We start from the raw sequence: 15,833 nt of genomic DNA, 5'->3' as shown, positions 1-15,833 counted from the left end.
TGCCACCTGCTAAAACAACATGGTATCCGCTGGTTTGCTTTCACCACCCATTACGTTTAATCTGCACCCTAAGGGGGACTGGAGAATGGCTGATAATCATGTGTTTATTTTAATAGGTTCCATTACAGGTAACTTAGTAACTAGATTTCACAGCTTTCTTGAAGCTATAATTCTTTGAACATCCAAACTATAAGTCTGTACCAGTATCTAGACATCTCTTAATGTTGCATTGCTATATAGACATTACAGTAGTTAAATAAATATACATTATGTAGTGTTCTTGGACACATCTGGATCACAATGAGTTTTTATGTAAGCTTTATGGGGAAGGGAGAAGTGGTAATTGTTGGAAATTTTTTAATAGATGTAAAGTGTTGCTAGTTCTTCAACTGTTTTCTGTGACTCACTAGTTAAAAGGAATCATTCTTGATTTGACGCATGAATTAGCAGACATGCAACTGTGCAGATAAAGCATTCTAAGGAATTCACTACAAATAGTTCTGAACAGAATGTTTAAGGTTACTAGAGAGTATATTTAAATTATTATTTGGATAGACTAGTATTTCCACTAGCCAGATATGATGGGTTTTTTCCTTTGGTGCAGGATTGAGCAAACTGTGCTATTATGCTGCTGGAAATGAGGAGCAGCTTGAGTATGGGAGGCTGTATCTTTTGACTCTTTTTGGTTTTGTAGTATTGCTTTGCTAGAAAGGAGTCTGTGCTTTCTAATGAAGTGGCCCACATCCTGTTCACATCGCTTATTAACAATATATATCTTCGCTTTGTATTGCTGACGTTGTGATGTTGTAATAATAATTAGAAGGTATGCATCCGATGAAGTGAGCTGTAGCTGACGAAAGCTTATGCTCAAATAAATGTTAGTCTCTAAGGTGCCACAAGTACTCCTTTTCTTTTTGCGGATACAGACTAACACGCCTGCTACTCTGAAACCTGTCAGAATGAAATATGTGGTCACAAAGCATTGAGCATTTTGTGGGGAAAAGTTACAACACAATCAGGAGTAGATAGCTCAGTGGGGCAAAGGTCTGCAGCATGTAATAAACTAGGGTTGGTTACTATCAGGGTATCAGAAAGCAAGCCTCAGTTACTGCGAACTTCCTGTTGTGTTGCCATGTCATTGTAACATTGTACTTCACGAAGAGAGGACCACTGCAAACTGTACCACAGGCTGTCAGGCTGTTGAAAACGTATTGATGTAATATAAACACCTTTGAGGGTCAGTTCCAATGCATTAGCCCTCTCACGAGGTATTGCAAGAATAAATTCAGAAATACACGGGAGGCACTGAGATATTGTAGTGACAGGGGTATATATAAGTGAACAAATATCTACAGTCATTTAGCGACTGATAGCGCTCTCTCTCCTTTTCAGATTCCTTCTTCCTGTTTCCTTCCCTTACCACCACCCCCTTGTCGCTATTGCTATTTATTTCTTTACTTTCTGTATTCTTACTCCCTAGGCTTCAGTTTTCTTCTCGTCTTTCCTCCTATCCCGTGTTGCCACGATCAGTCCCTGTAGTCCAGGAGAATATAGTAAAACTAGCTATGAATGTGCCAGATTTATGCACCTGTCCATGCTAGAGAAGCACTGTCTGTAGGAAAGCAGGCACATTGCACCTCCTGGGAAATTCCAAAAGGCCAGGGAGCATGGGAGATATCAGACAGATTCAGTTCTGCGTGAAAATGTAACCCTCCTACATTCCAAAAACATTTCATATATCTAAAATAATGTGTTCAGAGTTTTTTGGGTGCCTAAAATTAGGTGTCTAAGTCAAAGTGGCCTGATTTCCAAAAGCGCTGAGTACCCACAGATCCCAATGAAGTCAATAAGAGTTTCAGATGGTCAGTGCCTTTGAAATCAGGCCTCTTATTTAGGTGCCTAAATGTGGATTTAGGAACCTAACTTTGGACACCTAAGTTTGAAAAGTTGGGCCTATCACTCTTCCAGAATCCAGTGAAATCACTGGGTTTCTTTTCATAGTGTGAGGCCTGATTAAATAAGGTCCTGATCCAAAGTCCACTGAAGTCAGTTAAGAGCCTGAGTGACCAAACGATGCACCTTTTTCCGGCTAAAAGTCGTTTGATACTCAGCAGACAACTTCTTAAGAGTTTCTGAATTAACGTAGGTCTACAGGGAGCATACACATTAAATGAACTATGACTTTTGCCAACGGTTATCTGTACAAACAGTTAGGAAAGTGTGTGGTATGTGTATGTCGAAAAAATCTGTTTTTCTGTGGCTTTATGTAAATCCAGGCCAACTTCACTCTTGCAGTTCTGGAACAATTCATCCGGCTTTTACATAAATATTTGTGTAAATCTTTGAATCTGAAAATAAATGCTATTATGAAGGAATAAAATAAGTGAGAAGCATTGGACCAAATTCAGCTCTCACACGAAGGTTAATCCTGAGTAACTCCATGGATTTCAACGAAGTTGCTCTGAATTTACACAAGTATAATCAAGAGCAGAAGTTGGAAGGTTATCTTAAAAGCTGCAAGATAACCAAGATTAACAAAGGACAGGGAAGTTTGATAATTCACAGACACACTTTAGGTCAGAGGTGGGCAAACTTTTTGGCCTGAGGGCCACATCCGGTTTCTGAAATTGTATGGAGGGCCACTTAGGGGAGGCTGTGCCTCCCCAAACAGCCAGGTGTGGCCCGGCCCCCGCCCCCTATCTGACCCCCCCCCCCGCTTCTTGCCCCCTGACGGCCCCCCCCGGGACTCCTGCCCCATCCAAACTTCCTGTTCCCTGACGCCCCCTGCCTCATCCATTCCCACCCGTCCCCTGACCACCCCCAGACCCCCCTGCCCCTGACTGCCCCCCGCTGCCCCATCCAACCCCTCCTCTCATTCCGGACTGCCCCCCCCCCCCCAGGACCCCTGCCCCATCTAACCACCCCTTCTCCCTGACTGCCCCCTTAACCCCTGACCCTGGCTGCCCCATCCAACACCCCCCTCCTTCCTGACATCCCCTCCCGGGACCCCTGCTCCCATTTAACCCCATCCTCTGACCGCCCCGACCCCTATCCACACCCCCCGTCCCTGGACCACCACCCAGAACTCTCCTGCCCTCTATCCAAACCCCCTGCCCCCTTACCGTGCTGCCTGGAGCACTGGTGGCTGGCGACGCTATAGCCGTGCCGCCCAGAGCACCAGGATAGGCAGCCGCGCGGCCCGGCTGGAGCCAGCCACGCCACCGGGTCAGGCTGCGGCTCTGCAGCTGCTCTGCCTCGCAAGAGCTCAGAGCCCCACCGCCCAGAGCATTGCGCTGGCGGTGCAGTGAGCTGAGGCTGCGGGGAAGGGGGAACAGCAGGGGAGAGGCCGGGGACTAGCCTCCTGGGCCAGGAGCTCAGGGGCCAGGCAGGAGGGTCCCACAGGCCGTAGTTTGCCCACCTCTGCTTTAGGTTATTCTTTTACAAGTCACCTGTTCGTGTCTTAAGAAACAGGTTCTGCTGCCAAATCCTGAAGTCCATGCTCCAGATTTACTTCTCAAACATTGCTGAGGCAAAATTCCCAGTGAAATCAGTTCTCCTGACTTCATCAGAAAATACTATAAAATAAGAAAGTTGGATTTTCTGTGAAATGTCCTGAGTAAATAACTCCTCTGGAGACACTAGCAAGCCTCTTTATTTGAATATATGAAACATGGGTTTGAATATCATCATCTTATGTCTGTGCATAAGCTTTGGTTTGTTTAGAATAATCCTTTATTATTTCTTTGCCTAGATGAACGAGAGGCAGTTCAGAAGAAGACTTTCACAAAGTGGGTTAATTCACATTTGGCACGTGTATCATGTAGAATTACAGATTTATACACTGATCTTCGTGATGGACGGATGCTTATCAAACTGCTGGAAGTTCTTTCAGGAGAAAGACTTGTAAGTGTCTATATCTTTATATTCTTTTTGTCATCTCTTCATGAAAACCATGGGTGAAATCCTGGCTTCGTTGAAGTCAGCGACAAAATTCCCATTAATGTCAATGGGGCCAGGATTTCACCCCAAATTTTTAAGAAACCTCTTCCTATCAATTTTTAAAAATTGTATTTAACACAAGTAAGGGCTTGATTTAGTTCTCATTGAAGTGTCTTTCTATTGTCTTCAGTAGGAGTTAGAACCTTTAGAGCCTCATCTATCATGTGAGGTACTGAGCACTACCAGGAAGGTACTGAGCAACCTCAACTCCCATTGGAATCAATGAAGGCTCTGAAAGGTGCTCAGCACCTTGCAGGCTGTGGCTGTCTTTGATTAGGGGGGTATGCCACATGAACTAGAATCCTCTGGGTGACACTTTTTCCTCAGGTATGTATGTATGTGAGCAGTTCTTATTCTCATCAACGGGAAATGAGTGTCGGTATCTGAGGGAAGATATTCATCCTGTGGACTGGGTGTAATAAAACTCCAGTGGTAAGAAGTGGTGCTGTATGACTATTGGAAGTATATTTTAGGGAATGGTGGGGTACTAGTTTTCCCACACACAGATCATTTAATGATGTCCCTGCTCTTAAAACAACCTTATCAAAGGAATACGGGTCTTAAGCTGTGATCCAAGGCTACATGAGGTTGCAACTGTGTAATCAAGTGTCTTCAGCTGGTCTTATTAATGGAAGCCATATGGGTTAAGACCCTGCATAGTAAATTGGATATATGCCCCACAGTGCTGTGTTAGTACAGCAAAACTTGATATAGGGATTTCCAAATATTGTTTTGATTATATAAACTCTGAGATGCATATAAGTACCCTGTTCTGATATTCTATACTAGAAGTTAAATATACTTTGTATGGGTGTATATTATATTTTGCGCAAAATAAATTCCTTTATGCTGAGTAATTTATTTTAGTGTGGTATTAGTGTTTGATGATCTCTCCGCAAACAAAAACAACGAGGAGTCCTTGTGGCACCTTAGAGACTAACAAATGGATTTGGGCATAAGCTTTTGTGGGCTAGAACCCACTTCATCAGTGAAGCGGGTTCTAGCCCACGAAAGCTTATGCCCTGAACGAGATCACTGCAAACAGTGCTTATTCCGATACTGTATTCAGTTACATTGGTGTAGCTGAGATCAGAGTTGGTCTTTATTGTAAAATTTAGACTATTTCAGGTATTAAGTCTGCAAACCCTTCAACACAGTTTCACCGTTTAATTTCAGTTTAATTATTTGCTCTGAAGTCAGTTTTGATGTCACATATTACTTTATCTACGGGGAAACTCAGACCAGCCATGCAACTTCCTCCATGTGATTTTTTTTCCTCACCAAGGTTTGAAAAATGGATCTTTTATTCAAATAGAACATATGCAGTTATATTGGGAGTAATGGTGCCAAGCCAGCAGCGTTCTCCTAGTGAGAATGTTACATCTGTGGTTACATCACCATTAAAATAGCATAGTAGTGGTTTGCAACACTACTACAATTTCTTATTTTAGTATTGTTATCTCAGCTTTAGAATGTGAGTACAGCAACCTTTGTTTAAACAGCACATTCTAGCATTCCTTCCACTGCAAACATGGATATAGATAAGGTAATTCACAAAACCTTGAGACAGTTACGCACAATGAAGAGTATATTATTTTGATCATCTTATGTGGCTTACTTGCTGAAATTCTGTTGCTCTTTGTAATTACCTTTATTTTTTATTTGTTATTCACTGGCACAGTGTATTTAGTGCTACATAAGACACAGAAATCAAGACAATCTCTGCTCAAAAAAACTTACCATTTAGAGAGCAAACCTAGAAAGTTAGGACAACTGGGATAACTAGAGACAGAAGCTATCTTATATATGTTATTTTTAAATTGTAAATGCAGTTAATATATTCATTCAATAAAATATATAATAACCTTACACTTGTGTTACAAATTCTTACCCTCATCCTGCAACACGGAAGAATAGTCCAGTGGGAAAACAGTCCAGTGGCTAGCACACTATCCTGGGATGCTGAAGAGCAGAGTTCAGTTCAGTGCCCTGTCAAAGACTTCCTGTTTTCCCTTGGGCAAGTCACTGAGGCCTAAATTTTCAAAAAGGTGTGGTGATTTGGAATGCCCCAATCTTCAGGTGCCCAAATTTGTACATCACTAAAGGGCCTGAATTTTCCAAAGGTGCTGCTAACAATCCATCCTCTGAAAACCTTTGAGGTGTCTCAAGTTGGGAACCACAAAATTAAGGCACCCAAAATAACTTCACTTATAACTACTCTTTAATAATCATTGCATCCATTTACCTGAAGGTCAGACTCACTGGTCTATAATTCCTGGGATCACCCTAGTACCTTTTCTGAAATGTGAGGTCTTGTGTACACTAAAGCCTGTTTGCCCTGCTCTGACAGTGTGTGGAAACCTCAGAGTGGAAATGTAATTTATGTCCGTTTTGAGGGCCTGTTACATAGCCAGGGTGGTGTAAAGTAGCCATCATGTAAGTTGGAATCAGGTTCCTGGAAATTTATGCCCTGGATCAGAATTAATGCTGACTTAGGCCATGCTGCCCCCAAAAGAGAACTTGTGGTCACAGAAATTTGAAGTGAAACCAGTGACTACTGACACTTTGGTGTCCTTAAGAATATTTTTTTAGCAAAGCGTTTCATGTTTATTACTGATGTTGTTCAAGCCAGTGTTCCTAGGATACATAACAGAGCTCTGGCTGAGACCTTCTGTCTCCTGAGTACAGTCTGAAGAAAGGACTTTGCCTGAGCTATTTCAGTGGCCAGTTAATTACATTCACTGAATAAAACAAAGAAAACAGTGTGGATTAGTGTTTTGGCTGAATACCCTCAAAGATATGTCAGTGAGCACTGAACAGCATATTCAGCTGTAATGCTTGTCTACAGAACAAAGTTTCTTTTATTTTATACCTGACTGTTTCTGTTTCATACCTGACTTTCAAGTGATGTTATTGCTTTCATGGTTTTGCCGGTTTACATTGGGTCTTGATCAAAAATGTTACTTTCACGGTGCTGGCTTCCTTTTTTTTCTTTTAAGGAAATCAGTTGGAATAAATGTATTCTGCTATTTTGATAAAACCTGCCTGTCTTTAAGGGTCAAAGAAGTTTTGAAATTTCCTTTTCATGGTGCCTCATCAGTTTGTTTAAGGACCAAATCTGAGCTGCCTTTAAAAGAGTTAAATGTTGGCAGGAGATGTCCTCTGGAGTTAATTGTTTATCTTTATTGTGTTCATGCATTGGTGAGCTTGCTTATTTAATATATTTCCCAATGCAGCAAATATTATTTTAAAAACAAATCTTGGCTGTCTGGCAGAGAAAGGGGTGTGTCAGTAAAACATGCCATTATCACCCAGCAAAATCACTAGTCTTTCAGATAGCAAATGAAGGTAGTGAATTGAAAAGGAAGATGATGGCAGCATATTTTGACTGGGAGGTGGAATTAAATTGCCTTCACTTCTGCTTCAGAGACTTGATCACGTTCTCAGTGAAGATGTTCACTTTCACTCCTTAAATCGGCCAAATTATCCTCTCTCACCTCTGGGTGTGGTAACCGCGGGCACGTTATCTGGTTCCATAAACGGACGTTATTGGTTGATTGGGGATGCACTGGTCCTCTGACTGGTTTGGACACATGTTTCAGCCAGAGATGACCACACAGCAACATTATCCTTTTAAAAATGAGTTTTACAAGGAAAACAATTTAAATAAATAAATAAACCTATTCTCTCAAGGAAGAAATGCTTACCTCATATTGAAAGGGGTTAATCTGGGTCAAAGCATGAGATGAGACTGTGTCCCTAAAATGATGTGTGACCACAGATCATGAATTGTGTTTTTAATTTTGTCATCAGCGTTAAATCCCATCTGGAGAGCAAATACATACTATTGCCAGACTGAGAATGGAAATTGTAGATGACTGCACCTGTTTAGATTGAGTGGTTGAGAAACATTTTTTGCAGTTTCAGTAATATCTTTTTTCCCTGTCTGTGTTTTGCCTTGTAGCCCAAACCAACCAAGGGAAGGATGCGCATCCATTGTTTGGAGAATGTTGATAAAGCCCTCCAGTTTCTGAAAGAACAAAGAGTGCATCTAGAAAACATGGGATCCCATGATATTGTGGATGGGAATCACAGGCTGACTCTTGGCCTTATTTGGACCATTATTCTGAGATTCCAGGTAAACAAATTACTTTTGAGTTCTACATGTTCGTTCTCAGTGGACCTGATCCTCCAAGTTACTGGGGACCTTCTGAGAAGTGTTAAGTGCCCCTGAGTCACACTGACTTCAAGGGGAGCTGAGGGTACTTAGTACTCAGCAGGACTTCTCAGGAGCTTACAGAAATGGACAGCGGCTTGCATGATTGATGCCTAAGTTGCGCTACTGATCCATAGCAGGAAGCAAACGAGAACTGTCAGCCTAGGTTTTCTGTCTATAATTCAGGTACTATTTTTAAAAACATAGGTAAATACAAGGCGTAGAGAACAAAATAAACTATCTTATTTTCATTATCAGGGTGTTTAAATATATGACATATAAACACTTAAAATCACTGAAAGTGATCTGTGGAGATTTCACAGTTTAGTCATAACCAATAGTATAAATGTATAAACCTTATTTCTCTTATCTTTCTACTCTTGACAGCCACAAAGTTGTTTAAAATCTTAATATTTTTGCCTTTTATGGCTTTACTTAAAACCATGCAAACAATGAGTGGGAGTATTTTTGGTTCTTTGAATATGTATGAAATACAGGAGAAAAGTTCCCATCTCAGTGGAGTAGAATGTAATTTTGAAAAGTAAATGTCTCTTTAACTTTTAAACTGGTCTGAACTAACAGCTAACTCACAGTTAACTTTTATGGCAGTCACAGTGCTCTTCCCTTTCGTTCCTTATATGTAAGGAAAAGATTTATTGTAAAATTTCTGTGTGTTCTACAGCTATCCTGATACAAAGTCAGTGTAAAATATAGCAGTGCAATATATCCAGAAAGTCTGACATTTTTGAAGTAAAATCTTTTCGGTTTACTTTCTCTTTATGAGGATAAAATGGTCAACTTGCCCATAGGTTACCATCTTTATTTTAAAGTGAATAAAATAGTAGACTTCAACATACTCGACTGTGTTGCTTCTAAAGCCACTGGTTCCACTGAACTCAGTGACAAAACCACGTTGCCTTCGAAGGAACCGGGATCTGTCCCTCAGGTTTCTGTCTCACAAGATGCTGAGCATCCTCAACTTTCACTGAAGTGAGTTGAGAGTACTCAGAACTTTGCAGGAAGCACAGAAAACCTGGCAAGATTAGGCTATAGCTTTGTATAAAACAGATTTTGTTTTGACAATTTGAATTGGACGTTTCTGGTGAATTTTAAATTGTTTGTCCGTGGACTTTTAAAAATATCTTCTGGTAAGTTAAAGGCAAAAGAAACTGTTCATCTTATTTTTCTTCTAAGTGAGTGAACATAAATGACTTCTGCACTGCTGCTCTTTTGCTTTGCTGTTCCTTGGTTTTCTGTGTTGCTTTTGCTCTGGTATTAATTTATTTTATTTCTTTGGAAATGTGCAGAATTAGCTCAGAAATGGTAAATTGATTTCATTAAAACTGATTTGTGAATCTTAGATCCAAGATATCAGTGTCGAAACTGAAGACAACAAAGAGAAGAAATCTGCTAAGGATGCTTTGCTCCTGTGGTGCCAGATGAAGACAGCTGGGTGAGTGTAGATAAAAAGGTTATCTGAAATACTCTTCTTACAGCATTCCGAGTTTTCAATGAAATTGTTTTAAATGTATAAACACGTATCTTCCCTTAAGTGGATTGAACTAAGATAAGGCAATCAACAGAAATGGTAAAATTAATCTTAAAAGCTGATATTTACTAGTCAGTGAAATCTGGCTTACTTATGTTTCTTTCATGTGTTCTACGTGCTAAATATCAGAATCTGAGAATTCAGGAAAGACTACTAGCTCAACACCCCCTTTCCATTCCTATTATGGGATTGTGATGACACTGAGGCATGTTTGCTACCAGATTTTTTCCCTTAATTTTTTTGTGAGGTCATAGATATATACAATAACTAGCATTTTAACTGTTTCAGAAGCTTTGCCCCGAGTCTTCTCTGTGTTTTCAGTGGAATTTTGGGTCATTCTAAACAATGGTGTTCTGCTTGTGGATCATTAGATTATTATTGTGAGATTGACAAGACTCTGTGGTATATAATCCTGGGCTGCTGGTCCTTCACGTTTTGTTTTAGAAAATATACTAGGAACCGAGAGCTGTTTCCATGAAAGTCCGTGTCAATTTCCCTTTGACTTCAGTGGGAGCAGGCCAAAACGTAGATAGCTGAAAATTGATGCAGTCCTTTTGAGTTTGTGTGTTTGTTGACTAGGATGTTCCATATCTTTTCCTAGAATATCATTGGAACACAAAAGTATTTATCTGAATCCTGCTCTCCTTTCAAGGCAGAATCTCAGAAGACTCTAACATCAAAATAATATAATTTCCTCTCTTTCTGGTTGTGGGGTAGTTGTTGTGGGGTTGCATTTTGGGACGGAGAAGTTGGGCGTTGTTTTTGTGGATGGCGTAGGCTGGGCAAAAGGACTTAATGAAACAAAGATGTTCATTGTAGTCTCAAGAGTGGTATAATTCTGAGGACTACAATTCTAGTCTTCTGAAAGTCCTAACCGGCAGAAATAGTGTCGCTTTTTATAGGAATTCAGTATTATGCAATGGAATTCACCCTAGATAATGAAAAGAGTTTTAAACGTCAAAGGACTGTAGCTTGTCTTGATTAAATCTTGTTCTGTACGCTTGATTTCGGTGGATTTGGCCCACAGAATATCTTTTGAGGGCTGCAAGGAAAAAGAATATCAGTGGGAAGACTGTTGCTGCTTCTCTGAAACAGACTCCTTGGTGTCCTGCTGCCTTTGAGGTAGCCACACACATTATTTAGTGCAGGTTTGAATTTGTTAGGCAATTAAAGTTTTGATTTCTTTCACATTTAGAAAGAGGGCTTACATAAACAGAAGTGCTTCCAAAATGCCTTTCACAAATAGTAGCCTTCTTGCTATTAACTGGCTATCCATTATTTATAGAAATCCACTGTTTCTTTCCTTCATGAAACTTGAATGGACGTATAGCAAATTGAGCGCAGTTAAGTAATTCTAGCGAAACTTAGGCCTCTCTTTCAGAGAGTTCACCTGAACTGGGGTTTGCAAACAACCTGAACATTTTTCAGAGGACTTTGAAAGTCCCTGAACCACTGATCAAATTAATCTTGAATCTGCTCAATCCATTAGGCACAAATTTGACCATCACGCTCAAAATCTTGAACTCTTGGTTAAAAGCATTTGTGGGGAAAGGTCATTCCTCTGAAACTTTCCGTTCTGCTTCTCTAGCAGTTCCTATCCCTCTCCAATATTTAATATTTCAAGTACCTGAAAATAATAATTTTTCAGCTGTTGAGCCAAGAAGTGACTTCAGACTTGGACATCGGAACAATACGGACTGCAGACTGGGCACCACAGCGTAAAATTACTTTTCTAGCTTTTTTAAAAAAGTTGGTTATTATCACACGCGTAGAATGTATATCCTTTCTTTAAGTGTTACAAGGAAAACTGAGATGTTCTTACCTCTTGCTATTGACATGAATAGAAAACAGTCATTATGATGGTGAAACTTTAGTAGCTGGTTGATAACATCCCTCCCTTATGTTATAATTGTCACTCCTACCACCAGCTTCCACTGACGTAACATGCAAAGCCAGGGCAGGAATGCTATATTGATTATGCTCTTTCTGGTTTTTGTTGTGTCAGTTACCCCAACGTCAACATTCACAACTTTACCACTAGCTGGAGGGATGGGATGGCTTTCAACGCACTAATCCATAAACACAGGTATGTCCTTGGAATATTCGCTATAGATTTAGAAAGATGAAAGTGTTGCTGTATACTCACAATTTTGTAGTATCGTAGTTCGCTGTTTGATTTTTAAATCTGTGGGAGTTGAAGATAGGTTGCAAGAACATTGCAGAGTCCCAGGGGCAAAAGATGCAGCAAAATAATCAGACTGTTGTAGCTCTTCACATCATTGCCAGTTCACCCAAGTGGTAGTGTCTGGCATTGCACATCAAAATGGCTACATTTATATTCAGGAGAATAAATCATACATATGTGATTGTATCACTTTGTGATTGACTACTTTCCTCGCAATGTCAATTCGGTACCTAAATAGACAGCTACTCTTTTCCACATGTGCTACCCTTACTTACCCTGACTAGCACCATTGAATTCAATGGGACTACTTGTGAAGTATGGTGATACTCCGTGTTAGTAAGGTGGCAGAATTTGGCCCTAGGTTAAATGTTCATTAGGAGCTAAACTATACCACTTGTACTCACATTGGTGACTACTTGCACAAGAAAGTGCTCACAAATGTGAGTAAAGGCTGCACAACCCTGGCAGTAGATTATTTGTTTTTTCTTATTCATTTAGGTCACATTCATTCCTGGTAAATTATCCCCATTTTTGTCATGGGCCAGATTGTGCCACCCTGGCACATGCTGTGCAGTACCTTACTCCTTCAGTGTCCCACTGAAAGGGGTACGACTACTTGAGAAGTAAAGTACTGGATAATACAAGTAAAGGTGTCAGAATCTGGTCCAAATTCATCCCTGGTGAACTTAGCTCCATAGGTCACCACTACTATTTTGGTTGTCTCGGATTTATTTTTATTCATTCATTTTAAAGCAACATGCTTGTGTGTTGGGAAAATCAAGGATTTTTCTTATTTTTTAGGCCTGATCTGATTGATTTTGACAAGCTGAAGAAATCAAATGCACACTACAATCTGCAGAATGCTTTTAACCTGGCAGAGCAACACCTTGGTCTCACTAAGCTTCTGGACCCAGAGGGTAAGAGTTCCTACCCTTACAGCATTGACTGGCTGTATGTGGAGGAATGTCATTCCTTTTTTACAACCCTCCATGCCCCAAGGTGATGTTTTGTGGCAGATTTTTGTGCGGAAGGCAACTGGATGCAGCTCTCTTTCCTATCAGTACCACTCCCTGCATTTTCCTGAGGAGGAGTAGGTAGGACATCAGAGAGATGCTCAAGATGTTCCCTTCTGCAAGGGACCTTCAATCCCAGTTCCCTTCAGTCCCAGTCAAGGATCCCAGGGCTCTCATTCTCTCATGTGGCAGTGTTTTGCTGTAACTAGACCACCATACTGGCCTTGTATATAAAACATAAGAACATCCCAGTGAAGAGGCATCTCTATCATCTGTACAGTAAAACTTTTTCTTTAAGCTAAAATATAGATGACACATTCTTCATAGAATTGTCAGCAGCATTTTTTCAGCCAACAAATGAATATTAGTGTTCATGTGCGGCATGTAGTTTCAAGTCAAAGTAACATTAGAATAGGGAGCTTTATTGTCACAGGACAGGTAAAGGTCATGTCGTCACTGGGAAAGTTTCTTCTCACTGACTTTCCAATACATCAACATTTCTGCAAGGATTGGAAATAATGTACTCTCCATCTGCACTCGTTAAGGATTCTCCTGAACAAATATCCAGCTGGGTTTGCTTGCCTTTGTGAATTCTAAATATGACTGTGGGTGACAGTCTATAACTCCTTGGTGCTGGTGGTTGGAATTTCCTCTCTGTAATACTCTTAATACTATCATAACATCAGTCTTCTAAGTGTTTGACACAAATTGTGCCTCACAACATCCCTGTGAAGATAGGTAAATATCAGCCTCACACAGCAGAAATTGGAATAGAACCAAAACGTCATGACTCCCCGTCCTTTACTTCAATGACAGTTTGCATTCTCTAAGCCTAATACAAAATATAGCACTTAGTAGTCATGGAGTTCTGTACCTGCCACTACCAAAGAATATGACACTAACTCAGAACCACTGAATGTATTTTAGTTTAGGCACGTAAGGCTAGACTTCAGATAAAATCTGGGAAGCTGAAAGGCCACTGAACCCACATCTCTGAGTCTTACGTAGTGGATTGTCAGCACTGTACGCATTGTTTCAAACCACATATCCCACAGTATACTAAAGTAACTCTTATTTGGTTTTCAGATATCAGTGTTGACCATCCTGATGAAAAGTCAATTATCACCTATGTGGTGACATATTACCACTACTTTTCTAAGATGAAAGCTTTAGCTGTTGAAGGAAAACGTATTGGAAAGGTTTGCAAACTAAGATTTTATTTGTGATGCAGCAAACTAACTATTCGTTTCTAGTGAGCGCTTCAGCCCATTGTATATGTTAGCTTTTAATCATGGACGTGAACACTATATATATTCCTATAAAATATAGGAAGTGCTTAATCTTTCCTGATATTTCCATCCATATCTTAACAAAAACCATTTAGCTGATATTTTATTTTGCTTGTTAACTTTACATAGACGTGGCTTTCTCCTGCCCAATAACTGCTTCCCACCCCCAAGAGTTTCTCTCTCCCGTTTTTTGCAGCCTTGAGGAGTCCCTTGTTTAAAAAAGCACACATGCTTTCTCTCCCACTTTGCACAGCAGCCACCATCCTTGCACTTGAGACAGACTGAACGGGAATTCTTTCTCAGTCATCACCACATCCTGCCCCTCAGTTTGCCTGGGATCATGGGAATTCACTGCAGAGCAGTGCAGGGTCCCCACTCCTCAGTTATTCTATCCCATGTTGTACTCAGGAATTAGCCATTGATTTGTAAGCTAAGTTCCCCTGCACGGTCTCTTTTACGTAGATGTAGGATTGAAATGCGTTTGAACTGGTCTGGCCTTGTTCCTCAGTTGTTTTGTGCTGCTTGTTACAGGTGCTTGACAATGCTATTGAAACAGAGAAAATGATTGAAAAATATGAATCACTGGCTTCTGACCTTCTTGAGTGGATTGAACAAACGATTATCATCCTGAACAATCGCAAATTTGCCAACTCACTGGTTGGTGTGCAACAGCAGCTACAGGCATTCAACACTTACCGCACAGTGGAGAAACCACCTAAGTAAACTTAATCACTCTGCTTTTGTTTTTTTATTAATCTCATCTTAAGAAAATAGCTTAAAAACCTCTGGTATCTTATTTCTATTTAGTCCTGATCTTTCACTCTTTCACTCACCCACACACACAGTAGAACAAGAAAACACTGTGCCATTTGCAAGATCTCAGATACCAGCAGATACTGCCTCGCAGCAACCACTCATAACTACTCAGAGTAAAGTACTGCAAGGAGCAATAGAGTATCATTATCAGACAATAATGCCACCATTTATGCATGTCAGCACTGTATAATACATGTACACAGCTAATAATAGTATTTCATTGTTTATCCCAGATCAAGAGCAAGTGTCTCTGGTTTTACAAAACATAACTTTGAATGCTAAAAACTGATGTAACAAGAAACTAAGTCTCTTTAGTTCTGTAAGCTGCCATGTAATGTTATGACCCTGTAAATATGTATAATCAGTTAATGCAGTTTTCATTAATAATAATCACCGTCCAGATGCATTACAATTGCGGTTGGTTTCATAGTGCCTATAAAATGAGTGTATTTTCTAGGAAGTGCTCTAAAGGCCTGATTCAAAAGAAAGAGTTTCATTGACTTCAATGAACTTTGAATCTAGCCTTAAATTCCTGTGTCAGTAGATTAACTAGGTCAGTTCATGAAATAAAAAATCTGCCTCCCCCCTCCCCAAGGGATTTCAATATATAAAAACAAATTGGCTGACTTTGTGCAATCATTGTGACATTTGAACCAGTTGGTTCTCGTGGGCACTACTCCTGTCCTTCCTGCTTTCACACGCAATGAAACAGAAAAAAAAGACTAATACTAATTGTATTACTGAGCTATGAACAACGTCAGTCCTT

The 15,833-nt window shown here is 40.2% G+C and overlaps 1 protein-coding gene across 3 annotated transcripts in view; it reads left to right on the top strand.

The window, feature by feature from the left end:
• SPTBN1 (spectrin beta, non-erythrocytic 1) overlaps positions 1 to 15,833 on the top strand; it is a 212,457-nt gene that overhangs the window by 122,671 nt on the left and 73,953 nt on the right. For all 3 annotated transcript variants that reach the window (XM_074949401.1, XM_074949399.1, XM_074949400.1), the window contains 7 exons: positions 3,752 to 3,903; positions 7,964 to 8,137; positions 9,577 to 9,668; positions 11,770 to 11,850; positions 12,751 to 12,866; positions 14,049 to 14,161; positions 14,783 to 14,970. In XM_074949401.1, coding sequence (XP_074805502.1) covers positions 3,752 to 3,903; positions 7,964 to 8,137; positions 9,577 to 9,668; positions 11,770 to 11,850; positions 12,751 to 12,866; positions 14,049 to 14,161; positions 14,783 to 14,970 — 916 coding nt within the window. The remainder of the gene's footprint in view (positions 1 to 3,751; positions 3,904 to 7,963; positions 8,138 to 9,576; positions 9,669 to 11,769; positions 11,851 to 12,750; positions 12,867 to 14,048; positions 14,162 to 14,782; positions 14,971 to 15,833) is intronic.

This window comes from Natator depressus, chromosome 3 (assembly GCF_965152275.1).
Source record: "Natator depressus isolate rNatDep1 chromosome 3, rNatDep2.hap1, whole genome shotgun sequence".
Taxonomy (NCBI): Eukaryota; Metazoa; Chordata; order Testudines; family Cheloniidae; genus Natator; species Natator depressus.
This window is presented reverse-complemented; position numbering and strand designations above follow the sequence as displayed.